Source organism: Amblyraja radiata, chromosome 10, assembly GCF_010909765.2.
Source record: "Amblyraja radiata isolate CabotCenter1 chromosome 10, sAmbRad1.1.pri, whole genome shotgun sequence".
Lineage (NCBI taxonomy): Eukaryota > Metazoa > Chordata > Chondrichthyes > Rajiformes > Rajidae > Amblyraja > Amblyraja radiata.
In genome coordinates this window covers 38,580,082-38,607,682 of record NC_045965.1, presented here as the reverse complement: position 1 = coordinate 38,607,682, position 27,601 = coordinate 38,580,082, and the positions used below count along the sequence as shown (strand labels likewise).

Here is a 27,601-nt window from a genome sequence, read left to right as displayed (position 1 = left end):
TCCCTGAAAGTGGCAGGTCAGGTGAACAGTTGAAAAGAAAACATTTATCATGCTTGTCTTCATTGGGTAATGAGTACAACAGTTGGCATATTGTGATACAGCTGTGCAAGCATTGGTGTGACCACACTTGCCATTCTGTGTGGGGTTCTGGTTGCCCAGCTACAGGAAGGATGTTGGAAACGGTGCAGAAGAGATTCGCTAGGATTTTACTGGAGCATTAGTTGCCTGGGCTTGAATCATAGGGAAAGGCTGGATTAATGGTACCAGGTAAAATATTGAGCGCAATTAAAAGGGTGTACTTGAGACGTTTTCTTCTACTCTTAATCTGTTAGTCTTGGCATCCAGGAGTAAATACATGCCCGTGCTGATGGAGTCCATCACCTGAGCATTTTTGCATATGGGTGTTTCCGTAAATAAGGGTACCAACCTGTGATAACATTTGACCAAAATTTAATACTTTCAAAATTTGGAAAAAAAAACAAGAATTTTTTTTATTTATAAGACATATGGGACATTTACTGATTTCGGCTCCTTTACGGCACCTAATCCACCACGAGGCCCGTAGTTCACGCCAGGGTCATTATAATTGCGTTATGGCTGCGTTCACACATTTAACAGTGACCAAATAGACACTGCTATCGTGCCCTGTTGCAAACCAGAAAACCATCTTATCGGGTGATAAATGATCAAAATCATAAGCATAATCAGAATTTGGCGTATAGAGATTTAATTACAAAATTAATATAACCTTTCTGGTATAAATTGGCCTAAGGATTTGATGAAATTCTGCTTGAAAAATGTCACAAAAAAAAGGCAAGAAAACACAGGGACATATCTGATATTTTTCTTTGTAAAAACAGATTTATTTATTTTTGCTTCATCTCATTATTTTGGCTAAACACCATGATCTATACTACTTAAAATACTGGATATGAAACAATGTGAATATTACATAAAAAACAGGAAAATAACCTGGAAGTTTGGAGGCCTTCAGTTTCACTACTGAGTGCTGTATTTACGGAAACACCCATATGCATAATTTCAAATCCTAATAAGTAGCTTTAGTATCACACTCCATTTCGAAGAAGTTGGTGCAGTCTGCTAGAACCACCCAGATGGTGAAAATGAGAGCAAGAATGCTGGTTTGCTTAACTTGTTGAATTTGTTGTTTTCGTGGGGACAGTGTTACTAAGATTTTTCCAATGCTTTGAATTGTTTGCTGATGGTAGTCCAGGGCTTAGAAGCATGTAGAAGGACAGAGATAAGTGTTTCTCAGTTGCTTGGTAGCCGTACACGAGCTCGGTGGATGAAGAGGCTAAGTCCTCCTTGGGGGCGGTGCAGATCCCGAGCAGCACCCATGGCAACTGGTGCACCCAGTCCGGGCCCGTGAGCCGAGCCTTCAACGCTGACTTGAGGTGGTGGTGAAAGCACTCAACGAGCCCGTTGGCCTGTGGGTGGTAGGCGGTGATGTAATGCAACCGCGCCCTGTACAACTGAGCGAGGAAAGACCATAAAGAGGAAGTGAATTAGGCCACCCGGTCGGTGGAGATATCCGATGGGACCCCAAAACCGGCAATCCAGTTGGCCGCCAGGGCCCGGACGCAACACGCGGCGGAGGTGTCCGAAAGCAGGATAGGCTCCGGCCACCTCGTGAATCGATCCATGAAGGTGAGTAAGTGGGTGGCACCCAGGGATGTCGTTAATGGGCTCACCAGGTCAACGTGAATATGCAGGAAGCGGCCCGCAGGAACGGCAAAATGCTGCACTGGGGGCCGCACCTTGGAGTTCTGACAGGGAAGGCAGGCACGGGCCCAGGCCGCCACCTGCTTGCGGAGACAGTGCCAAACAAGTTTGTCCGCCACCAGCTCAGAGGTCGCCCATATGGACGGGTAGGCCAGACCATGGATGGAGTCAAAAATCCGTCGACGCCAACGTTTGGGGACGATGGGGCGAGGTCGACCCGTGGAGACATCGCAGAGGATCATCGTGCCGGAGGATCCACACGGGACATCAGCCAAGCGGAGGCCAGAAACAGCAGTGCGGTAGTCCGCCATCCCAGCATCCGCGTGCTGTGCCGCAGCCAGTTCCTTGTAATCCACGCCGTGGTCTACGGCGGAGATGGAGGGTAGGGTGGGGCGGGACAGCGTCAGCGACAGTGTTGTGTTTGCTTGCGACGTGCTGCATGTCCGCGGTGAACTCGGCGATATAAGCGAGGTGTCGCTGCTGGCGAGCGGACCACGGGTCGGAGACCTTACCCAAGGCAAAAGTGAGGGGTTAGTGGTCAGTGAAGGCAGTGAAAATGCGACCCTCGAGAAAGTAGCGGAAGTGCCTGATGACCAGGTACAACGCCAGGAGCTCCCTGTAGAAGGCGCTGTAGTTGCGCTCAGGGGCTTGTAGCTGGCTGTACCGGAGGGCCCAAGGTGGGGATGTGATGGATGACCCCGTGATGGATGACCCCGTGCTTGGGGGTCGCCGCGCTGAAACGGGGAGTGAGGACCTCGGGGAAATCAGTGAGGAGGTAGGCAGAGGGGCCATCAACCTCTGCGACGGTGCTGAGCTGTGGGCTAGGTGGAGGCGGAAACCGAGGGGCCGAGGGCCGATGCCGGAACCATGCACCCACCTCACACATCGACTAGGAGGGAGAAAGCCCGTAGGAAATCGGCACCCAGGAGCGGTTGTGCGACGTCGGCCACGATGCAAGTCCACTCATATGGGCGGGAGTCGAAAGAGAGCGAGAGGGTCCGCGTGCCGTAAGTGCGAATGGTACTTCTATTAACGGCCGTGAGCACAGGGTCCCGCTTACCAACATGGGTGTGGCGTCCGGTCGGCGGGAGAATACTAACGATAGCCCTGGAGTCAACGAGGAAACGCCTGCGGGAATGACGATCACGGATGTAGAGGCAGTTGTTTGGGCCGATCGCGATCGCCTCTACAGACGATCGGCCGAAGTGTTTCCCTGAAACAAGCAGGGTTGACGGCACTGTCGAGCCTCGGCACCCCAGCGGAGATGGTAGAAGCACCATTTGTGCTTACCCCGGTCACCGGCACGTGGCTGCAGCTCTGCGATGGAAGCAGTGGGCGGTTCGTCCCCACGATCCTGCCGAGGCGACTGGCGCGGAGACCTGGTTGATGGAGCCGCCATCTTGCTGCTTTGCGAGCCAGAGTTCGTCGGCCCTCTCGGCGAGCTGCATGGGGTCAGTGAAATCGGCACCGGCAAGCATGAGGCAGATGTCGTCAGACATCTGCTCTAAGAACGCCTGTTCGAAGAGCAGACACGGGAGGTGGCCATCCATCAGGCCAGCATTTCGGCCATCAGCGTGGACGGCTTGCGATCGCCCAACCCGTCCATGTGTAAGTGGCGGGCGGCGCGATCTCTGCAGCTGAGCCCGAACGTGCGGAGGAGGAGGGCCTTGAGGCCTTCGTATTCTGGAGGAATGACTGCAGCCACGAAGCCATCTCGTGTGTGAGAGCGCCGACGACGTGAAAGTACTCTGTGTCGTCTACCATGATGTTGCGGAGATGAAACTGCGCTTCTATGTGGGCAGACCAAACCTGCGGCTGTTCGGCCCAGACATGGGCAGCTTGAGGCCAGCAGCATTCTGCTGAGCATCGGGAACAGCGGCGGCTTGCATTCTTGACGTCCAATTTCCAAGTTGACGCATCGGGGTCACCAGTTTGTGGAGTCGAGACAGTGAGTGAATTTAAATTGTTTTATTTTGCAACGGTAAAACAACAAATAAACTCAGGTCGGTAAGACAGCCAAAAACGATGCTACTTCCACAAGTGTGGCGCTAGACTGATACAACTTGGTAAAAAGCGCGTGAATATCGCCCCCCGCGCCCACGTGACTGGTGCAGCCAATCTGAAGGTTTGACTACCCAAAGTCACCACCAGGTGTCGCTACAAAGGTATGCCCAGTTCTGATGCAGAATATTGACTTGATTCTTCACCAGTTTGTTATTACTTGCACAGTGTTCCTCTTCCTCTTCTGCCTGGTAATCTCTTCCCGTGACAAAGCACGGGTGAGTGTGTCCGGTGATAGGTATGTGAGCAACGTGGCCTGGCAAAGGAGCTGGTTGGGTGTAATTAAGGCCTCAATGCTGAGGATGTTGCCTTGGGAGAAGAAACTGACATTGATTCCTTTATCCTTTGCAGAGATAGTATTTGCAGAGATAGAAATTTATTTTTAGTGCCTTGATATGCATGGGTAATCAAGTTCTCACTAGCATGTGAAACTAAAGGAGCAACTGCTCACTTGTAGACTGGATTTTGTGGTGCCAGGTCCATGGCTTGGAGATAAAAAGGAAATTTATAGATACAAAATTTAGACCAGATCGTCCTGGAATAGGAATGCTTCCCACGATACCCCATTACCTGGAACTTTAATGGATGTGGAGGGCCATTGCACCCAAGAGAAATTCTGCATGGAGGTACAGTTTCTATGGTGAATGCCCCTGTATCTATGCTTTATGACTCGAAACCTCTTGTGTCTTTGCTGCAGTTACAAAAATCCTCTAATCCAGTCAATATCCTGGTGAATCTCCTCTGCACTGTCTCTGATGACCAGATCTATACACAATCCACTGTGGCCACATTAGTATTTTGTAAAATTGCAATAAAACATTCCAAGTTCTATATTCCATGCCCAACCTATGAAGGCTGACATTCCATATCCCGTCATCATCCTATCTATCTGTGTTGCCACTTTCACAGAATTGTGGATTTGAACTCCAAGGTCCCTCTGTTCATCAGCATTCCTTAGCACCCTATAGTTTAATTTATAAGTCCTATGCCTATCTGACAGCCCAAAATGCATCACTCGGACTTCAGGATTAAATTTTATCTGCCATCACTCTGTCCAACATTCCATCTGATCTATACCCTACTGTAATCTTATAAACAACCTTGCTCTGGATCCACACCAATTTTTGTGTCATCTGCAAACTTGCTAATCATACATCCTACATCGTATCCAAATCCTAATATATATGATTAACAACAAGGATCCCAGTGCCAATCCCTGTGGTACACCACTGGTTAGAGACTTCCAATTAGAAAAGCATCCTTCCATCACATTCTATGTCCTAGCATGAACCAATCTTTCCTCTTATTAATTCCTCCATTATTGAAACCCAGCAAGTACATTTTATAAATACAAATGCAATCCATGAATCATTGTGCCCCGTGATTTGAGTACTTAAATCATTGTGTACCCAATGATACAAAATGGTTTCATTCATAGTCAGATTTTTAAAAAAAAGTCTAAGTAGTATTTGCAAACTGTTCATTAGGCAGGAGTTTGGATGGCAGAGGGAATGGTGCAGTGGAGTTGCAAAGGTGCTTGGGAGCTAAAGTTTGAATTAAATTGCAACATTGAAAAAAATACTTGCTAAATTGGAGAGAGAAGCAAGATTTACAAGGAAAGCGTTGAGGTAAGGAGAGGAATCCATTTGGACATGGGGTAAATTAGATAAATTGGTTATTTGCAGTTCAGTGCATTATAAATTACTTTACTCTGGTATGCGGTAGAAAGTGACACCATATTACAGTGAATGACAATTACTGGAAACACATTTCCCATTGTCTTTGATTCCTTAAATGTTAGCTAAAGCCCGTCCCACTTTCATGACCTAATTCGCGACCACTGATGACCTTAAACGACCTAAAAAAAAATCAAGGTCGCTGTAACCTAGACCTCCTACGACCTTCCACGACTATGTGTACGGCCTCCTACGACCTTCCACGATTATGTTTACGACCTCCTACGACTATGTTGAAGACCTCCCACGACTATGAAGAAGACCTCCTTCGACTATGTTGAAGACTGGCTTCGACCATGTACGTTTTACTGCTGTTTGCAGTAGCCCTTTTGCTTCAGCAGCCTTTTAAGAAAGGCAGAAGGGGGAGAGCAAAGGTGAAGAGGAAGCACAAGAAGAGGTCTCAATGGGTGAATGGAGATGATGTGATGGACTGTCCCAGTACACCAGATGACTGGAAGAGAGTGGCGCTGGGCTTTGACAAAAGATGGAACTTTAAGCACACATGTGGGGCAGTGGATGGCAAGCATGCCATTCTTGTCCCTGTCCCTGTACCCCTCATTGTCCTTTTCGTACAGGATGGCATTCTGCTGGAACCATTCCTCAAGGTCCCCCTCCTGCTGCCTGGCGAAGGTGTAGGGCATAACCTTCCTCCAGCCCTCCCTCACCACCAATGGGGCATCTGCCTCTGATGCTGTGTCAGACACAGGAGAAAGGGCTGCTTTGCTGCCTTCAAATGAAGCAGTGAAGGATGGGGCGGTGGTGGGGACATGTACTACCATCCTGGTCTCCTCCTCCAGGGGTCTCTCATGCAGGGCTACCTCCTCCTGCACTATCACCTCCTGTGACATCACCTCCTGCCACTCCTCCTCTTGGGCGGGCAACACCTGCATGGCCGTTTATTTTTTTTGGGTAGTGCACTCCCCCTGCGCTGCTGCCTTTTTGGTGCCATCTCTGAAACACAAGTCTCCTCTCCAAAAAACTCTCCAGCTATGAATGAACATGCCCTGGAGTGACAGAGGTGACGTTCTGCTGTTTAAATAATCATTTTTTTCTACTGACCTTTATTTCACCCCGGAGCTATTACCTTCGACTGCCTCCGACTACCTACGACTAGCATCACGACCTACCTTCGACCAAACTACGAGTAAAAAGTATTGATTTTTTTCCATGCCAACCTTTTTTTTACGCGTGGAAATTTTTTATCAGGCTAGAAAAAACGCCGCGACTACTTGATGCCACGAGTACCTACGACTAGCATCACAATCTACTACAACCTTCTACGACCATGCTGCGAGTACGAGTCAAGGGCAAACTCGGCAGAGGTCGTGAAAGTGGGACAGGGGCTTAAGTAAGGAGGTGTTCATTAAGGCGTTTCATCTCATCCCTCATTGCATATGGTGTAATTACATACAACGGTAAAGGGCAATGAGATGAGCCTAGAATGGTTTGGATGATTTTAGATTAGAGTGTGATGCATCTCCATAGGTAGGTGCATTTCAGAATGGGGGGGAGGGGTTAGGGGGGAAAGAGTTGACCAATTTAATGAAAACTTGATGTGAGAGAACATATAAGATGTAACAGACTTTCAGATACCTTGGCATTCATTAACATTTGTAACACCGTTAATTATGTAAGATATTTTGTATGTTGGATCATTATCTTATTAATTTGATCAGCCCTGGCAGAATACCAAAACGCAGAGCTAAGCTAAGCTTTTGAATTTGATTAATACAGAACTGTAATTTGTATATTGGAAATTCATATGATGGCATATGAAAATCTCCAATTTTTAAATACAAAGTAAACATTAAAGCTGCAGCAAAAGCATATTTGCTGCATTTTCAAGCTGTCACATGCTGCCTGTCCTTTGAACATCAATCTGCCAAATATAGCTGTACAAGCCACATCAAACATTACTTGTTCACAGTGATTTAATATTTTTTATTTTATGTAAATATGCAGTAATTACAGTAAACTTGGTTTTTGTTAGCTTAAGCTAGTATTGTACTCATAGTAAAAGAATGTCTTTACTGTGTGCCATAACTTATTAATTGTGAGGACCATCAAAGACGTATCAAATTTGCTTTTCTCAGAAAACACCTGCTTCATGTGTACTTTGTGTGACTAAAATCAAAGTGAATCTGAATAGTATTTTAATGAATGCATATTAAAATTATTTGCTCTCAGGATTGTCTGTATCAAAATTCTGTGAGGTATGTGCATAGGACAGGTTGTAGAGGAAAGAGGAAGAAGACAAAATCAAGCGCAACACTAACATGAAATGGCTTTAAAGTGCATAAATATTTTCAATGTGATATTGACATTCTTTAAGTACTTTCAGTTTACAATTTAAGGTTTAATTTTGTCTTTTCATTATTTTATTTCAAATATATTCAATGGGTAGAATTAATGTTGAATAAGAAATGCTAAGTGATGCCTATTTTCAATGCCAATTTTACTCTTATTGATCTAGGGTTTGTGCTGCAATTGTTCAGTGTCATTGTTCTGCAATCTGCTCCCAGATCTCCAACATTGGAAGCATGTGTTGAGATTAGGCTGGTCTACCATGCACACTTTTTCTTTGTCTCCCAGTTCAGCAATGCCTAATAATGAAAATTAAATGGATGTTTGTAGCAATCACTTCCTATTGTAATTAGCATGACCCTTCCTCTAAACGATTTGGAACTATTTGCTATTTTCCTTTCCATCTATTTTGATGTCCATATCCGTGTTACAAATTCATTAAATCGATAATCATACCTAATTTGTTATTTCGATACATATTAAGGACATGTGACATTCTCGCTAGTGCATTACTTTGGAAGGATATATGGAAACTGATCTGAGAGGACAGGTTTATTTTTTTTTTTAAAGCACACCGACCACAACTTGATGTAGGGTTGGAGTTCTCTGGATATTCTATGCAACTTTTGCCCCTCATAGTTCAATACCAACACAGATGATTCATTGATTATTTTTATCTTACGGTTTAGTATCTTTGTGTGCAATTTGACTGATGCATTTACTTTTATAATGTGAATGATTGTATTTCAAAAACAATCCATTTGTCAACATTGTAAACGTCTATGATTTCATTCTTTCCTAACTCGTGCGAGTAAGACTAATTCTGAAACTTTGAACTAGTTTATTTTTCCACTCTAAGGAATATTTTATGGCGCTGTAAAATTTTAAGAGCAGTTTATCTTTCATTATTTTGGTATAAATGACATCAATTTGAATTGAAATTGGAGACTAATTTTTAAATTGCAGAAAGCTGTGATGAGAGTTGGAGTATCAAATTGCATAAAAGGATACTAAAAGAAGAATAACACAAATCGATGCATTTTCTTTTATGGTAGTGGACAGCAAGGGAGGAAGTACAAAAGCAAATAGGTTCATGTCTCCTCCATTTCAGTTAATTTGTGCCACTCAAAGCCTGGTGGTTTCTCTCCTGGTGCTTTGGGAATGCTAAATCCACAGCGAGAGCAGGGTCCTGGGGGCACCACTCCATCTTACTTAACATTAAGTTGTCTTTGATATACAAATGAAATGCACGAAAAATAAATGTGTGTGCACTTGTGACAACAATTCAAAGTGAAGTGCCCAGTACTTGTAAAATGCTGACACACATGATTTCATTTAATTATATACCTTTTCATTCTTTCTCTTGCTTTTATAGTTTATGTGAAATCAGCAACAATATTTTTGAAATATTTTATGGCAGATTATAATTGGCATTGAATTTAATAGAAATGTAAATAAACAAGTGCAGGAATTATGAGGAAACAATTTGATAAGTAAAATAATGAATGGGAAATAATTATGTTTTAGTCCATTACAAGTAAAACTACAATTTTAAAACTAATAATTTAAGTCTCATCCCATATGTGATGAGTCTTAAATATAAAGTGGTAACATCCTGTCTGGTCACTCGCAGCATCCTCCTGCTACAGGTACAGACTATAAACGAATCTGTTAAGACTTGCCCACTGGTAGTCAATATACTCTTGGGATTTCACTTAGTCAGGCCGAGAGCAAGTTTGAACATGCTCTTCCCTGATTCTGTTGTTTTTGTCTCTACTCTTTCAGTGCCCTGCAGGAATCATTAAATGAAAACTTCATGCTGATCATTACGCATCGAGAAGCCCAGCGGGATTATAGCCTAAACTTTCCGGGCACCAGAACTGTGCAAGAGGTGAGCTATAGTGGAGTCAGGAGGCAAAGGCAGCTCATTATCACCAACATGGGTTTTGCTAAAGAGGTTCTAAACTTTTGACAATTACTGCATGAACTCTGATTTTCTTTTTTGCTCCTCTTAAAATTGGGATATGGGCTTTTAAGTGGCCATGTTATTTTACTAGTAAAATTAATTAAGTGATTACAATGGTATGGGTTTGAGTCCCAGTTGGACAGATCATTCACAATTGGTAACAACATAAATATAAATGTTTTAAATTTGCATAAGACTGACATTCCAGAAGTAAATTGGCTTGGGTAGATTTACATTTTAGCAATAAATATGCTGCTGTGTGTAATGTGAAGTGAGTTCTAAATGTGGGACAGTAATGTTGTTTAATCCTGTAATTTTTGATTAGTAACAATCATCTTCCCTTCTATAACTATCACAGGAGTACTATTACATTTTTTTTAAGTAGGTTTGTGACAGCCAAAATCTTGCCAATAATTCTCAGTATTGCTGTTTAAAAAAAAAATTTTTGAGCTAGCACAAATATATGCTGAGTTTAAGATATTCTTAATTGATGCTGTTGGCAATGGCGAAGGTATAGAATTTTCCATTCCACGTATAAAAACTAAGAAAAATTGCACTTGTTGCAAAAAAGGCAACATTCTGTCATTACTGTTCAGTAATGAATGATTATTCCAATGGAAATTAATAATGTCATTGTTTTAATGATAATCAACGGCTTGATTGTTTTATGCTACCTTATGAACCTGTTCACCAAATTTAATTAAAATGTATTGCTGCTTTTGTTAAAGGAAAATCTTTCCAAACAATTTCACAGGCCATAATAGATCTTTTCTCTTCCTCCTTAAGTCCCTTTCTCCTCTAAGTTGTAGAAATTTATGAAACAGGAGGCTGTTTAGCTCATTGTGTTTCCAATGGCAGAGAGAGAGAGAGAGTGAGTACTCTTCAGACTAATCTCACTTCTCGGCATTTAGTCCATAGCCGTGAAAGTTTATTCAGGTACTTTTTAAATAGATTTCTACCTCCACCAAGCTTTTGAGCAGTGTGTTCTAGACCTTGACTATTCTTTGGACAGAAGTAAAATTTACTTTGACTCCTATTGTGATATTGACCCCCCCCCCCCCCCCCCCCCCCAATTTCCAATGCATCTGCTTAGGGGAATAAAGTGGTCCTTTTTGACTTGTCTAATCTTTATATAACATTCTTTACTCCAACTAAATCTGTCCTTGGGTTCTTCTGTTCTGTAGAAAACATCCCAGCCCATCCATTCTTTTCTCAAAACTAGACTTCACAAGTCTTAAGAAACATCTTCCTGCTGCCCTGTACTCTTACTGGTGCTGTCCCATCCTTCCTGATCAGAGTTAAACATTGTTGTCTCACTGTGGGCTGTCTGTTATTTGACACAATATAAGACAACGTGCCAGAGTAACTCAGCAGGTCAGGCAACTGTGCATGAGGAAACATGTGGCTGTAGTAGCAAGTTGGGGTCATAACACGGTTGAAGAGCAGGAGAGCAGCAAGAGTCACAGAGTGAAAGGTCCCGTAGAATTCCTGTCAGATAGAGGAGAACTTCTTCAAAGTATCCATACCTTGAGGAGATTTTGCCTTGCAGCAATAAAAAGGAGAAACAAGGACCTACAAATGCTGGTTTACCCATTGAGTCACTCCAACACTTTTTTGTTAACAAGCATCTGCAGTTCTTTGAATATCCTGTTATTTGATGCAGGTTGAGTATGACCTTTGAAATTCCAGGCCTTTGCATATAAAGGAAATAAGCCGAAAATAGACACAAATCTGGAGTAACAGTGGGTCAGACAGCATCTCTGGTGAAAAGGAATAAGTGATGTTTTGGGTCGAGACCAGACTTAAGCTATTCCAGCTTTTGGTGTCTATCTTTGATGTAAACCAGCATCTGCGGTTCCTTTCTACACAAGGAAATAAGCCTATATCCTTTGTCAACTACCTTATTCACATTATCCGTTGGCTTCAGGGATAAATAGACAAGCATTCCTCAGGTCACTCTCCCTCTGAACTTTTCGGTATCCTACCAGTTATTGTATATTCCCCTGCCTCAATTGGCCATGCACTTATGGATTGATATCCAGTCAATTTGTTTCTGTCCAGTGGATTGATATTTTCCTGCAGTCTATAACTCATTTTGTTTTTATCATCTGCTAACCTTCTGATCGTGTCGTTCAAATTTGATTAAATACAGTAAACCATCGCAATAACAGACTTCTATATAGCTGATTTAGGTTATAGTGGACCAAGGCTTCCATTGCACTGCCATCCCACTTCTGGTCGTTACCTTATGAGCTGGCTCCATGTGACATACATCCGATTCCTGGACCGGAGAGAGTGAGCAGCATGAAGGTGGCGTGAATACTGGACCCGTCCTTGGCGCACTGCGTGTGGTGCCGGGGGCTCTGTAGCTCCCTTGTCTGTGAATTACTGCTTGTTTAATCCCACCCCCCTCCTCCACCAACCTACACTTGAGGCATTGGTTTAAACTTTATCGATTATAGCAGACAATCGGTAATAACGGACTCCATCTTTCCTCCCACGTGCTCTGTTATTGCAAGAGTTTACTGTAATTGAAAAGCCAAAGACTTATTGCCAAGCCCTGAAGAAAGTCACTAAACACAGATTATTTACCATTGTTTCTTGCCACTTGACACCTTGCCTTGGGTTATTTTCCTAATATTAATTGAAGATTAGAAAGACTGCAAGTGCTATAAATCAGAAATGAAAAAAAGAACATGCTAGAAATTTGGTAGAATCAGTAGAAAGAGAAGTGGCTAGATTAGGGATTTTTTTTTTGTTTTGTTTGTTTTCTGATCAGCTACTTGTTGGAGTTCGCTTTGATTAAATTCTTTGTTACCTCAACACAAAAGTTAGAAACTTTCCACCCTTAAAACTATTTTGCATTAATCATGGTTTTGGTAAATTATTTCTATTGCCTCTCAGAACTTTGCCAGTAATGTCTCGCATCTGCATTTTCTCAACCATTGTCACTGTGCCTCTCTGGTGATCATTGCCAAATATTAATTTGGCATGAGACCTGCCTTCCACCTCCATCTATTGGTGACCTTTTCAGCCTCCAATAGGCCTTCGTCTTTCATTTCTTGGCCTTTGCACATTTATAAAAGGCGTGGGTTATCCTCTTGAGTTTAATTGATAAAGCTGTAGTTGGAAATCTTGACCACTAAGCCATGACCTGTAACACCTAGGATAACATGCTTATCTCTGCCCTCGGCTTGTTTCTTAATTTTTATTGGCGTTACTTGCAGTTTGACATTGCCAAATTTCATTCTTAACCCAGCTTTTTTCGTTGGCTTCCAAATTTACTCTGCCTTCCAAATCCAATGTTGGTACACTTCCTTTTCTGCAATTAATCTCAGATTCTCAACCTTGTGGCAAAATAGGTTAAACATTTCCTGAATTGACAAGCAGATATAAGTATGGATAAAGGCCCTGGTCCTCTTGCGGTTCACCTATTTGTCCAGGTTCCACCTCTTCCAGATCTGGTCCAATTGCTTCAGAAATCTTAACTCCTTTGATACGATTGAACATTTTCCAGTAATATTGTTCTAATGGGCCTGTCCCACAGACGACTGCAGGAGACTATGCAGTCGCTACATGTTAGAGGGTTGTTGCCCGGGAGTGGCCTTCATCGTCATGAGGTGTTCCCGCATTCTGGGAATTAGTCGCGGACTTATGGTCGCTGCAAATTTTTCAACGTGTTTGCCGCCATGGAGAGTAGCCAGGATGTCCTAGTGGGTTGCTAGGAGGTTGAAGGTTCTCGTAGGTTCTTGTAGGTTGTAGTCGGTGCTGACCGGTGAATTTCATTGGCTCATTGGGGAAAAAAACGTAAGCAGTAGTTTTCAGAATTAATGATAACCGACCGGTAATGTTAAATGTCTGCCGAGCTTCACAGCCGTGTATCTCTGACTTCTTAAAAGTTGGCTGGCTTCTTAAAAGTTGTCTCCACTCCTTCAACATCCTTCTCCCCCTCCCCCACCTTTCCCCCCTCTTTTAAATGACTTACCGTACACTGTGCTTTAGCCGTCTTAATTACAGAGCCAACCTTCCTGTTCATCTTTGCACCTTGTGAATTTCAGACAGTGCTCCCCCGCTTGCCCTGCCGATGTGTTTGTGTGTGTGTGTTCCACAGTCGTCGTTCCAGTTACCAGTTTTTCAGGCGACTGCCGGCAACTTGACAGTCGCTGGCAGTCGCCTGTAAAATCGCCTAAGTGGGGCAGGCCCATAAGGATCATTGTAGATCATCGTTTGACCATAACCAAACTAGTACTTTTTACAAGGATTCCCAAATGATTTTTTTTCATACATCTAGGATGATTAAAGAACATCAAACTCGTATGTACTTGCTCTCATCTTTTAACTGATTTCATGCCTGTTCATCAACCATCTCTTTTTACCCATCTCCTGGGAGAGGCAAATTAATACTTCTGAACCACAAAGCTTGGTTTACTTTGTTTACAGATTCTGCTCTTCAACTACTATTTTTGTTTCTTTTACAATGGTGTTGAGACAAACTCCAAAGACATGCTTTAGTTTCCAAAACCTTCTTTGTTTTCCATGTGCTGTGATCTACTGACTACTAAATTAATGAATGCTTAAACATACAATACAATCGGAGGTGAGCGAGTGGTCTTTCATGACATGCATTTATTAGAATATTAAATTCCATACCAGGGAGAGGGGAAGTGTAATCTACAATAGCTGGTTTTGAAAAGGCTATCAATAAACATTCAAAATAATAAGAAAAAAAATCTTGGAGAATTGAAAGAAATTGATAGCTCTTTGAGAGTAACCATAGATGCCATTTGGTTTAGATTAACATGGATTGACTACTCTCTATATTTTTAGGATTCTTAATTTTAAATAATGGAAAGTATACTTAAGCACTGCAAAATTCTAATTTATTTTTGTTGTATATAAACTAGGTTTAAAGCTCAATTCATTAGGATAATTTTCTCTGCAGAAGTATTTCTCAACTAATACAATTTTTTTAAAATTGAACGATTTTTGTTTAAAGTAGTGGATTAACAAGGCTTTTTACCCTCACAATGTTGGTATTTAACCTATTTCAACGTTACTGGAAAACTATTTGGTTAGAATCTACATTTAAAAAATCATACCAACCAGGTATTGCTATTCACTTTCAATCAAAAATCATGTGTAATGGCATTTATAGTTTTCTTCGTTTTGAATTGGTGATTATGTTCTTTCTGTTGTGGGACTGATGCAGTAATTTTCTCTCAGAAGAAAAGCTGCTGATACATTTTGGGTTTGTTGAATGCACTGTTAGAAAAGGATCATGAAATTGTTTGTAAAATATTATTAACAAAACACGAATGGCATGAGATAAATCAATGCTTAGACATTATCTTTACTGCAAAGGAAAACCAGATTTCTGTTACAAACAAGAAGAATATTCATTTTTTTGTTTCAACAGGTTGTCAGTTTGTGTTCTAGCCAATCCAACAAAAATATTGTTCAAGCAGGAAATCGCGTCACTGGCAGAGAAAGGTGACCCGATAGAATTTGCCTGTGAATGCAAATTTGGCTGTCCATACAGATATTTGGGCTGACTTAGAAAAGTTATCAGGGTTTTTTTCTAAATAATAATACAGTTCACATAACTGTTTTCCGCATCTCGCAGTAATTATTTTCACCAAATATTTGACTATTTCACCTCCTTTAGTCCATTATTGATTCTATGTTGAATCATTCATTCAGAACTGCTTTCCAATCCTGAACACTCATTGTAGTAAAATAAAGTTTGTTTTCTTGCCTCAATTTTTGGTAATAGTTTTAAATATACTTGCCTGAATATCATATTAGCTATTGGAAAACAGTTATTGTATTTATTTATTTCATTTAAGCCATTCATGAATTTTAATTAATTCTATCCAATCTCCATTTGAAATTCTACATTCTCAAGAAAATCCCATCTGTTTATTTTTGCAATGTCTTATCCTTGAAATCATTTTAGTATTTCCCCCTCTTGCCTTTCCAAGATCTTGTGATCTTTTCAGGGTGCTGGGCAGCATATTCTGGGATACTGTGGGCTTTCAGCTTTGGACTCCAACTGTTCATTATATATTTGAGCACATGGGCAAAAACGTGGCAGATGCAATGTGAAGTCATCCATTTTGGTAGCAAAACAGAGGCTAATGATTATGTAGAAGGCAATGGATTCAGAATCGTTGTGTCCAAATGACTTGAATGTTCTTGCACATCAGTCAATTAAAACAAATGTGCAGATGCAACAAGTTAAGAGGGCGAATAATTTATTGATCTTCATAGCAAGAGGATTTGAGTGTAGGAGCAAGGGTATTGTGCTATATTTAGTTTAGTTTAGTTTAGAGATACGGCGCGGAAACAGGCCCTTCAGCCCAATGAGTCCGCACTGACCAGCGATCCCTGCACATTAACACTATCCTACACATACTGGGGACCATTTACACAGCCAATTAACTTACTAACCTGTGCGTCTTTTGAGTGTAGGAGGAAACCGAAGATCTCGGAGAAAACCCATGAGATCATGGGGTGAAAGTACAATCTCCGTACAGACAGCACCCATAGCCAGGATCGAACCCAAGTTTCTGGTGCTGTAAGGCAGCAATTCTACCACTGCGCTACCTTGCCGCTATTTATATTGCGCCTTGGCATATTGTGTGCAGTTTTGGCCTCACGAAAAAAGAACATACGAACACAGAGGGAGTACAGTGACAATTCATCACTGATCCTGGTACTTCCTAATGAAAGACAAATTGGCAATGTTAGTGTTTACGGAAGATCATCAATACTGATGATCATTGCATTAATACATAATAAAATAGTTTTGATAACATGGAAGATTGGGAGAAGAAATTAACCAAGATGTTAGATTAATACCTAAACAATTATCTCGATCCAGGAAAACCCAAATCTTCTGCCCTCTATTTGAGGATCTGATGCTGAATGACATCTGTATGTTACTTTGGAGATTAAGATTGGCCTAAAAGGAAGCCTTTTGCCAATCAAACCTATGGTGTAATACAGTCAGTCTCATTGTCCTGCACTTTCCCCTTGCCCCTGAAAATTATTTTCCCACCAGCTCCTATCCACCCCTACCCTTTACCCATATCCTTTATGCCCACCACTTTAGAGTTTGTTCTTGGGCCTTGAATAATTTGCTTATTGAAGTAGGATCTCTTGGTTTATCTGCATTAATCCTAACCATCTTTGTCAAATATCCTTCCAGATGTCTTTGCTCCAAAGAGAACAATTTTAATGTCTGCAGCCTAACCTGGTGTATGAAATATCACATTCCCACAATCATTTAGCAAAGTGCCGGAGTAACTTGGCGTGTCGGGCAGTATTTCTGGAGTACATGGACATTCTTCTGAAGAAGTGTCCTGACCAGAAGTGTCCACTGTTCATGTCCCCCCGAGATGCTGCATGACCCGCTGAACGCACTTTGCGTTCTGCACAAGATTTCCAATATCTGCAGTTCGTTGTGTCTTCATTTAGTAAAATTCTTGCGAACGTTTTCCAGAAAGTTGCTTGCACACATTTAGCAGACTAGTGTTCGTTTGCTCTATCTCAAAGTGAAATTCAATGAAGTTAGTGTGGCGCCTATCAACAATGCAAGTAACAAGCTGTTTGATCAGCAAATCCAACATGAAGAATTCTTACATGGGGAAAGTAAGAATTGTGTAGCACAGTATGTAATATATACATATTCTGTTTTGCTACAGCAAGTAAGAATGACATTGTTCTGTTTGGGACATCTGACAATAAAACACTCTTGAAGATAGATGTGATGTTTTTCCTGGCCGGGATGCTCAGAACCAGTGATCACAGTATTACAATAACAAATTATCCATTCAAGACAAAAGGCAGTGAATCTTTGGAATTCTCTTTTAAAAACAGTTGCAAAGTACATTCATAGCAGAGATCAATAGATTTTCAGAAGTTAGGGTTTCCAGTCTGGTAGTCATCACTAGAGTAGTACCTCATGGTATAACCATGTAAACATCTTTGCACTCTCCCACTCAGACAGCTCAGCAGACAATTGAAAACTGGTGTCTAAAATAACAATTGAATGGAAAGAGCTTGGGATGCTCAGCAACTTGTCCACATTATGCCATGCATGATTTTTCAGTGTTGTCAAGTACCGCTGCTGGCAACCCAAATACCACCGACCTTGGTTGTGTGGCAATTAAATTATTTCAATTCAATTCAATTTCAATCTCCAGTTCAAATGTCCAACACCAAAGCCACACTGAGAGACAAAAATTGAGCTGAATGTATTAATGACAGGGAGGCAGTCAAACCCTGTCAAAGACCACCTTAGCTGTCAGTCTGACCATTGACTCCATCCCATGGTGCTCTATTTGGTCCAGCTGACCACCACTCATGAATGATGTCATTAAAAAGTCATTAAAAATATATCAAGACCTTGGGAACAGACAACATCCCAATTATGTAAAACTTGGTTGAGAAATTCCATCCCAAATGCAGTCTGATTTTACACATGTGTGAGAAGAGGAGGACATATCAAAGGACCTCATTGGTGTGATCTTGACCATCTTTAAGTTTGGAGGCATATGACTGTGGTGACCACAGAGTTGTTGTCTGCCACTGAAAATTACATTACCAGGGTCTTTCTCAGCCACTACCTCCCAGTGGCAGTGGTCTGCTCCCCAAATCACAATGTAGTTTTGTAGAAACACCGTGGATGTGATCTTCTCACACTACTTCTCCAGTGGAAAAGCAGGGAGCAGCAACAACCACAATACGTAGGCATTTTTGAAGTTGCAAAAGATCTGTAAAGCAGGAGGGACTGTAGAGCATTCTGCGCATTGGGTTGGCTAACAAAATATGTCCTCACAGTTTAGGTTAGAGATACAGCCTGGAAGCATCCTTCAGCCTCCCGAGTCCGCATGTACCACAATCGCCCATACATTAATTCTACCCTACGCACTAGGGACAAATTACAGGTCAATTAACCAACAACCCTGCACGTCTTTGGAATGTGGGAGGAAACAGGAGCACCTACGTGGTCACAGGGAGAATGTACAAATTCCATTCAGACAGCAATTGTAGTCACGGTTGAACCTGGCACTGAGGCAGCATCTCTCCTTCTAAGGAGTGGCCACGGTGGCGCAACGGTAGAGTTGCTGCCTTACAGCGAACGCTTGATCCCGACCACGGGTGCTGTTTGTACATTCTCCCCGTGACATACGTGGGTTTTCTCTGAGATCTTCGGTTTCCTCCCACACTCCAAAGACATACAGGTTTGTAAGTTAATTGGCTTGGAAAATGTAAAATTTGGTCTGAGTGGGTGTAGAATAGCGTTAATGTGCGGGGATGGCTTATCGGAGTGGACCCAGTGGGCCGAAGAGCCTATTTCCGCGTTCGTCTCTAAACTAAACTAATTGCTGAAGTTGTAGCGACACCCAGTGGTTAAGCTATGTTATGCAGAACCCTCGTCAGAAGTTGGGACTTCTGTCACGTGATGGGGTTTTTCGCTGGGTTTTGGGTTAGGAGGTGTGTTGAGTTAGCTGGTGCTCTTTGCAACGACAAGAACAAACCGTTTCTCTCGACTAATGCACTTGTATTTCAAATGCCGTTTTGTTAATAAAACTATTTGCTCTACCCGCTTGGTCTCGCTACAATTAGTGACCCTGTTGATCCAAAACGTTTCTTTTGGATCCGCTACTATGGACACAGACACTAACCTCGACGCCAACCCAGCCAAGCAGAACGCAGTTTCCCTCAAACTGCTCGTTTTCTGGACGGCACAACCTCACATATGGTTTCAGCACATTGAGGCAACTAAATATTTTTACGGGTCGGCGCGCTGGACCAAGAAATCGCCGGCCGCCTAATACATTAACTTCAACAACCGCTTGCCGACAGCAAGTACGAGGACCTTAAGGCACTTCTGCTGCGTACTTTTGGGCTCAGCCACCGCGATCGATCCTCCAGGATCCTCCACATGGATGGCCTCGGTGACCGCAAACCGTCAGTACTAATGAGCAAAATGCTCTCACTGATGGACGGTCATCGGCCTTGTCTTCTCTTTGAGCAGGCGTTCATCGAACAGATGCCGGATGACATCCGTCTACTCCTCGCCGGTAGTGATTTCACCGACCCCCAGCAACTGTCCGAAAGAGCGGACGAGCTGTGGCAAGCCAAGCAGCAGGTTGGTGCTTCCATCAGCCGGGTGTCTGCAGCTCTGCGACGGCCGTTTCCAACTTCCACTGACAGCACTGTGCTGCAACGGCAGCAACGGATGCCGGTAAGTGTTCGTAGTGTTACTACCACCAACGCTGGGGTGCTGATGCCCTCAGATGCTGTTTTCCCTGCTTGCATCTGGGAAAAGTTTCGGCCGATCGCCAGTAGAGGCTATAGTGGTCGGCCAGAAACATCACCTCTAAATCTGGGACCGTCGTTCCGTGCTCCGTTTCCTTGTCGACACGGGAGCAGAGATCAGTATATTATCCCCGTCCGGAGTCGACACCCGTTTCAGTAAGCAAGGCCCTGCCCTAACCGCCGTCAATGGCAGCCCTATCCGGACCTATGGAGTCCGCACAGTTCCCCTTATTTTCAGCTCCTGCCATTTTACGTGGCCATTCACCATTGCCGACGTCACCCAACCGTTGTCAGGCGCCGATTCTTACGGGCCCACTCCCTGTTGGTAGATGTTAAGGGGCAACGTCTCGTCCAATCCGAGACTCTCCAATCAACCTCGTTGCGGCCTGCGGTCCCCGCCATCCCACACCTCGACTCGGTGTCGTCCGCTGACAACGTGTATGCACAAATTCTGGCCAATTTTCCCGACATCCTGACTCCTCAGTTCAAATCGGCTAAACCCAAACACGGCATCGTACAACACATTCCCACCACCGGCCCACCGCTTCACGCATGGGCACGCAGGCTCCCCGCCTGACAATCTGCAGCTTGCCAAGGAGGAATTCCAGCAAGTGGAAGAGATGGGTATTGTGCGGCGCTCCGACAGCCCACGGACCTCCCCACTCCATATGGTTCCCAAAGCGTCCGGCGGTTGCAGAACGTGCGGGACTACTGCCGCCTCAACAACGCCACGACAGCCGACCACTACCCTGTCCCTCACATACAAGACTTCACAGCCCATCTGGACGGGGCAAAATACTTTTCCAAAATTAACCTAGTGCGCAGCTACCACCAGATCCCTGTCCACCCGGATGACGTACCCGAGACCCCCATTATCACTTTTGGACTATTTGAATTCCTGCGAATGCCTTTTGGCCTCAAAAACGCCACCCAAACCTTTCAGCGACTTATGGACATGGTCGGCTGGGGGTTGGACTTTTTATTCATCTACCTTGATGACATTCTTGTCGCCAGTCGCTCTCGTCAAGAGCTCTGTGCGCACCTCCGGTTACTTTGCCAGTGCCTCAGTGACCATGGTCTCGCCATTAATCCAGCCAAGTGCCACTTTGGCCTTAACTTGATTACCTTTCTCGGCCAACATGTCACCCAACGGTGCAATCCAGCTCCCCGCCAACGTGCAAGCCATTTCCGGGACCACTGGGCTACGCAGGGTGTTGAATGCATCCTCAATAAGGGTTGTAACATAGTTGTACAGTAGTTTATTAAGGATATTTGTTTGTATATGTTGGTGGGTTCTGGTTTGTTAAAAAAGCAACAACAAAACGTGGAAGCCATTTGACAGTTTCCCAGGCCAGCCACAGTGAAGGGTCTCCAGGAGTTCGTTGGTATGATAAACTTCCACCATCGTTTCGTACCAGCGGCCGTCCGGATTATGCGACCTTTGTTTAATTATTTGGCAGGCTAGCAGCGGCATCTGGTATGGGATGTCGAAAACACGGCAGCGTTCGACAGCGCGAGGGAGGTACTGGCAAACGCAATAAATCTCGTTAATACCGTTCTCACCATAGACGCTTCTGACACTATTGTTGGGGGGGTCCTCGAATAACTCATTGACGGTCGCTGGCAGCCACTTGCCTTTTTCAGCCGACACCTTCGCCCCCCAGAGAGAAAATACAGCGCGTTCGATCATGAGCTCCTGGCCCTCTACCTGGCTGTCGGTCATTGTCGTTATTTCCTGGAGGGCAGACCCTTCATGGCTTTTACAGACCACAAAACCCTTGCCTTCGCCTTCACTAAAGTGTCCGATCCCTGGTCCGCACGACAACAGCAACATTTGGCTTCCATTTCATATCATTTTGTATCCAGCACGTGGCGGGTAAGAACAACCAGGTCGCTGACGCCTTATCCCATAGTGCCATCAATGCCGTTCTGGTTTTAGCTCCGGGAATCGACTATTCAGCCTTGACCGCCGCACAACGGGACGACGACGAGATGCTAGCATATCGCACTGCCATTTCGAGTTTGACTCTGGAGGACATCCCTCTTGGATCCACTGACATCACCGTCCTCTGCGATGTCTCCACTGGGCAACCGCGACACATTGTCCCTACAGCTTGGAGACGTCGTATTTTTGATTCCATCCACAGGTTAGCCCACCCTTCTATCCGGGCAACTATGGCGCTAATGGCAACCAAATTCGTGTGGCAGGGGCTATGTAAGCAAGTTTGTTCCTGGGCCAGGGCCTGCGTCCTCTGCCAAACATACAAAGTCCAGCATCACGTGAGAACACCTCTGCAGGATGTTGCCATCCCACAACACCGTTTCGACCACATCCACGTCGATCTTGTGGGCCCCCTGCCGCCGTCCTGCAGTGTCACCCACCTGCTCACCATTCTGGACCTGTTGAGGCGATGGCCCGAGGACGTTCCACTCGCCGATACCTCAGCCACAACATGTGAACGTGCCCTCACAGCCCACTGGTTTGCTTGTTTCGGTGTTTCAGCGGACATCTCATCGGACCGGGGTACCCAATTCACCTCTGCACTGTGGTCGGCCATGGCCCAGCTGCACCACACCACGGCTTACCACCCTCAGTCCAACGGCATGGTGGAACGGTTCCACCGGCACCTGAAGTCCTTCTTGAAGGTATGGCTTACGGGCCCCGATTGGTTGGATGAATTGCCGTGGGTTTTGCTGGGGATACACACCGCCCCTAAAGAGGATTTGTCTACTTCATCCGCTGAGTTAGTGTATGGCTCCCATCTCAAGATACCCGGCGATTTACCCCTGTTCCCTATTGCTTTTCCATTGACTTAACACAAAAGCTGTAATCGAGGACAGTCAAAAGCCCATAACATTCTTAAAAATTAAGAGAACTGAATGAAATTTTCAGTTATTATAGATTGAAGCATTCTGAAACAAATATGAGACATCTTACTTGGATGACCTGAGATTAAAGCATATAATTAGTTAGTTACCTAATTGTAGCTAATTACAAAATTGACCGTTGTGACGGAAACATTAATAAACACCCAGACTGCCTTGAAAATTCAAAAATGTGCTATTCTCAAAATCAGAACTATAATATTATTGTATTATATGTTGTAAGTCCGTAACGGATAGGTAAATAAATTACAATTACTAGCAATAGACCGTCTTTATGGAGAAGATCAGTTGCTAGCTGGTACATTGGCATATCATAATCAGCAGCATCATCATATTCCTCAGATTGTAACCAATAAGCAACTCTGTACACCTTGTTTTTCCTCAACCTTTCAATTTTGGCATTGTACACGAGAAGTTTTTGCTCTTCAAACCACGCATAACATGCCTTTCTGCCCACTACTTTCCCATTAAGAATGTCCTGTAGATCATCACATTTGGAGTAGTCCAAATTCGGATAATCTCTACGAATGTTGTCTAAATCAGTCTCTTTTGCTGGGCATTTGGATTGACAATTTTGCATATCTTCTTCGGAGACATCTGTTCAAAATGTAAAGGAAAAAAAAGACTGAACAGCATTAACAGAAACAAGTTATTATTTGCAGTTTTAGAAAATTATAAAGTTAAACGCTAAAACAAATAGTAAATACCCAACAAAAAATTCATAAACTGCTGTGGATATTTAGTATAAAAAATATTGATTATGGATAGACAATTACACAAAATATAGACGATTTAGATGCTCTTATGACATGATTGTTAAAAAAAAAGAATATTTTAATCATCTTGCGAGTGGGTGTTTCTGGAATACGATCGATTGGAACGTTGCCGTTGCCGTGAATTTTAACCCCATATCGGCAGGCAAGACATGGTCGAATCGTTAGGGGACTAAATAACATTTTTGCATCGTAAAATTAGACTAAAGCCACCCCAAGAAGCAAGATTATATGTGAAATATACGACTTACCCTTTGTTTTGTCCTGATATTACGATCCATCACGTTGAAGGCGTTGAGGGCGTTCAAAGTCGCCTTTTACTTTAATCCAACTATTAAATTGTCCAGCGATTTACAAAAAAAATACGGGAACGGAAGTCAGATCGATTTTTCTTAATTGACTAGCAACCCGAGGAAATCCCTCTCCGACAAGTGATACAAACCTGCATTTTAATCCCGCCCCCCCCCAAAAGGCGCTGGAGTTGCACACACAGCCAGTGGCAGATCTGCAGCGCTGCTGAAGGTAGGTTTTGTAACATCGCTACATCATTTATTTATTTGCCTCTATACTCCCCAATTTGAGATTTGTAATCGAAAAAAAATAATGTGGTTAAAGTGCACATTGTCAGATTTTCATAAATGCCATTTTTATACATTTTGGTTTCACCATGTAGAAATTACAGCAATGTTAATACATAGTCCTCCCATTTCAGGGCACAATAAAGTTTGGGACACAGCAATGTCATGTAAATGAAAGTAGTCATGTTTAGTATTTTATTGCATATCCTTTGCATGCAATGACTGAAGTCTGCGATTCATGGACATCACCAGTTGCTGGGTGTCTTCTCTGGTGATGCTCTGCCAGGCCTATCTTGTAGCCATCTTTAGCTTATGCTTGTTTTGGGGGCTGGTCCCATTCAGTTTTCTCTTCAGCATATAAAAGGCATGCTCAATTGGGTTCAGGTCGGGTGATTGACTTGGCCACTCAAGAATTAACCATTTTTTAGCTTTGAAAAACTCCTTTGTTGCTTTCGCAGTATGTTTGGGATCATTGCCTTGCTGTAGAATGAACCGCCGGCAAATGAGTTTTGAGGCATTTGTTTGAACTTGAGCAGATAGGATAGGGACACTTCAGAATTCATTATGCTACTACTATCAGCAGTTGTATCATCAATGAAGATAAGTGAGCCAGTACTTTCAGCAGCCACACATGCCAAGGCCATAACACCCCCACCACCGTGTTTCACAAATGAGGTGGTATGCTTTGGATCTTGGGCAGTTCCTTCTCTCCTCCATACTTTGCTCTTGCCATCACTCTGATATAAGTTAATCTTCGTCTCATCTGTCCACAAGACCTTTTTCCATAGCTGTGGTTGCTCTTTTAAGTACTTCTTGGCAAACTGTAACCTGGCCATCCTAATTTTGCGGCTAACCAGTGGTTTGCATCTTGCAGTGTAGCCTCTGTATTTCTGTTCTTTAAATCTTCTGTGGACAGTGGTCATTGGCAAATCCACACCTGACTCCTGAAGAGTGTTTCTGATTTGTTGGACAGGTGTTTGGGGATTTATCTTTATTATAGAGAGAATTATTCTGTCATCAGCTGTGGATGTCTTCCTTGGCCTGCAAGTCCCTTAGCGATTAGTAAGCTCACCAGTGCTCTCTTTCTTCTTAATGATATTCAAATCAGTTGGTTTTTGGTAAGGTTTGGCTGATGTCTCTAACAGTTTTATTCTTGTTTCTCAGTCTCATAAATGGCTTATTTGACTTTCATTGGCACAACTTTGGTCCTCATGTTGATAAATAGCAATAAAAGTTTCCAAAGGTGATGAAAAGATAGGAGGAAAGACCAAGTGCTGAGAACCCTCTTGTACCTGCATTAAGGAGGCATTGAAACACACCTGAGCAATTATAAACACCTGTGAAGCCATGTGTCCCAAACATTATGGTGCCCTGAAATAGGGGGACATACAGCTGTAATTTCTACACGGGGAAACCAAAATATATAAAAATACCCTTTAATAAAATCTGACAATGTGCACTTTAACCACATGTGATTTTTTTTCTATTACAAATCTCAAATTGTGGAGTACAGAGGCAAATAAATAAATGATGAGTCTTGGTCCCAAACATTATGGAGGGCACTTTATGATCAGAAGTGAAGAATTTGATTATTTGAAGGCGAGTGGCAGGTGGCTTGATATTACAAGTTAGTTTATTGAATTATATTTGTAGTTAAGAACACAAATTTTGTTCAGTTTCTTTTTGCAATGATATGTGTAATCTATAATATATTAAGCCTTATTGGAATGAAAAAGATATAAAAATATGAAGTGTCCTTCAATAATAGGCAGTTTCAGGATTGCCTATATAACGATACCCATGAATTTTTTTTTGCCGATAATTCCCAAATTGAAATGTCGTCATAAATTCATTTCTAAATGAAATACTAACTTTCCTGAAAATGACTGTATTTATAATTCATATTGTGTAGGTTCATAAAACTTTGTTTGCTTTGTTTTTATTACTGTAACTGTAGAATATAAATATTTAATACATTCATACTTAACTATTCTAAGTGTTGAGTTGTTTCAGCTGCATTCCTACCTATTCTAATTTCTTTGACCACATTTAAATTGCAACATAAATTATTAACTCAAAATATTAAAATTCAGTGGAATTCCATGGTTGGTTTAACTTTGTATGCAGCAGACACCTGTCTAACACACTGTTTATTTTCAGCTTCAAGCACTTCATAGTATTTTTGAAATAATTTATTTTTAGGGAGAGAAATAGAAAGGTGTAGGGCATGGCTAGTTTGGACATAATTCTTTGTTACATTGTATAAATGTTATTACATACTGAGCAGAAATTTAGGGCAAAGTTGATCTTTGCAACTGCTTGCAGAATTGCTTGCTGGCATATGGTAGTTTCATTGGAACTGTGCAGAACTCAGTAGCTCGTTGTTTTGGATGGGAATTTGTCAGATTTTTAAAAAATGAGAAAGGATGTATTAAAGAGAATCTTGCTATCTGTTAATATCCCCTTCCAATAGGTTTTGTGCCTATAGTCTTTTAAAACTGATCAATGTTTAACTACATTATTTTTTCGGCAGATGCTATTCCTTGAAAGAAAGATTCATTGCAGTGTGATAAATGCAGATGTGGCAAAGCTTGACGCTATGGCTGCATTATGTGCTATTTTTTAAATGCTCAACAATTTCTCACTTAGGCTACGCTGTCAGCATCTCTCAAATCTACGATTTCTACATCCAGGAAGTACAAAGCGAGCAGGCTCATTAGGATGCCACTGTATGCAGGGTCCACTTCAAATCAACCACGATCCTGTCTTGGAAATATACTGCTGTTCTTTCAATATAGCTGGATTTATATCCTGGAACTCCTTAACCAGTGTCATTGTAGAACTACCTTCACAAGAAGGACCGCAACTCTCAGATGGTAGCTGACAATCACTGCCTCGAGGACAATTAAGAACAGCCAATAAATAATAATAATAATAATAATAAATACTTTATTGATCCCCTCAGGGAAATTCAGATGTCCAGAAGCCCCCAACCAACAAACCCACAGATTCAAAACGAACGCAGACAGAAAATACATAGAATACAATGTGGACACTACCTGAGAGCAATAAATACTTAAAAAGACCAATAATTAACAGTTAAAAATTAAAAATTGCAAAATGCATCCCCCTACAGCCTAGCGGTCCGAATTATAAAATCTAATGGCTGCAGGGGTGAAGGATCTCCTGAACCGCTCCGTTCTACAGGGCAGGGAGAGGAGCCGG

The 27,601-nt window shown here is 42.7% G+C and overlaps 1 protein-coding gene across 1 annotated transcript in view; it reads left to right on the top strand.

Annotated features, from left to right (window-relative positions):
* Positions 1-27,601, top strand: part of faf1 (Fas associated factor 1) — a 278,615-nt gene that overhangs the window by 58,292 nt on the left and 192,722 nt on the right. The window contains exon 7 of the mRNA XM_033028571.1: positions 9,630-9,735. Within this exon, the coding sequence (XP_032884462.1) occupies positions 9,630-9,735 (106 nt within the window). The remainder of the gene's footprint in view (positions 1-9,629; positions 9,736-27,601) is intronic.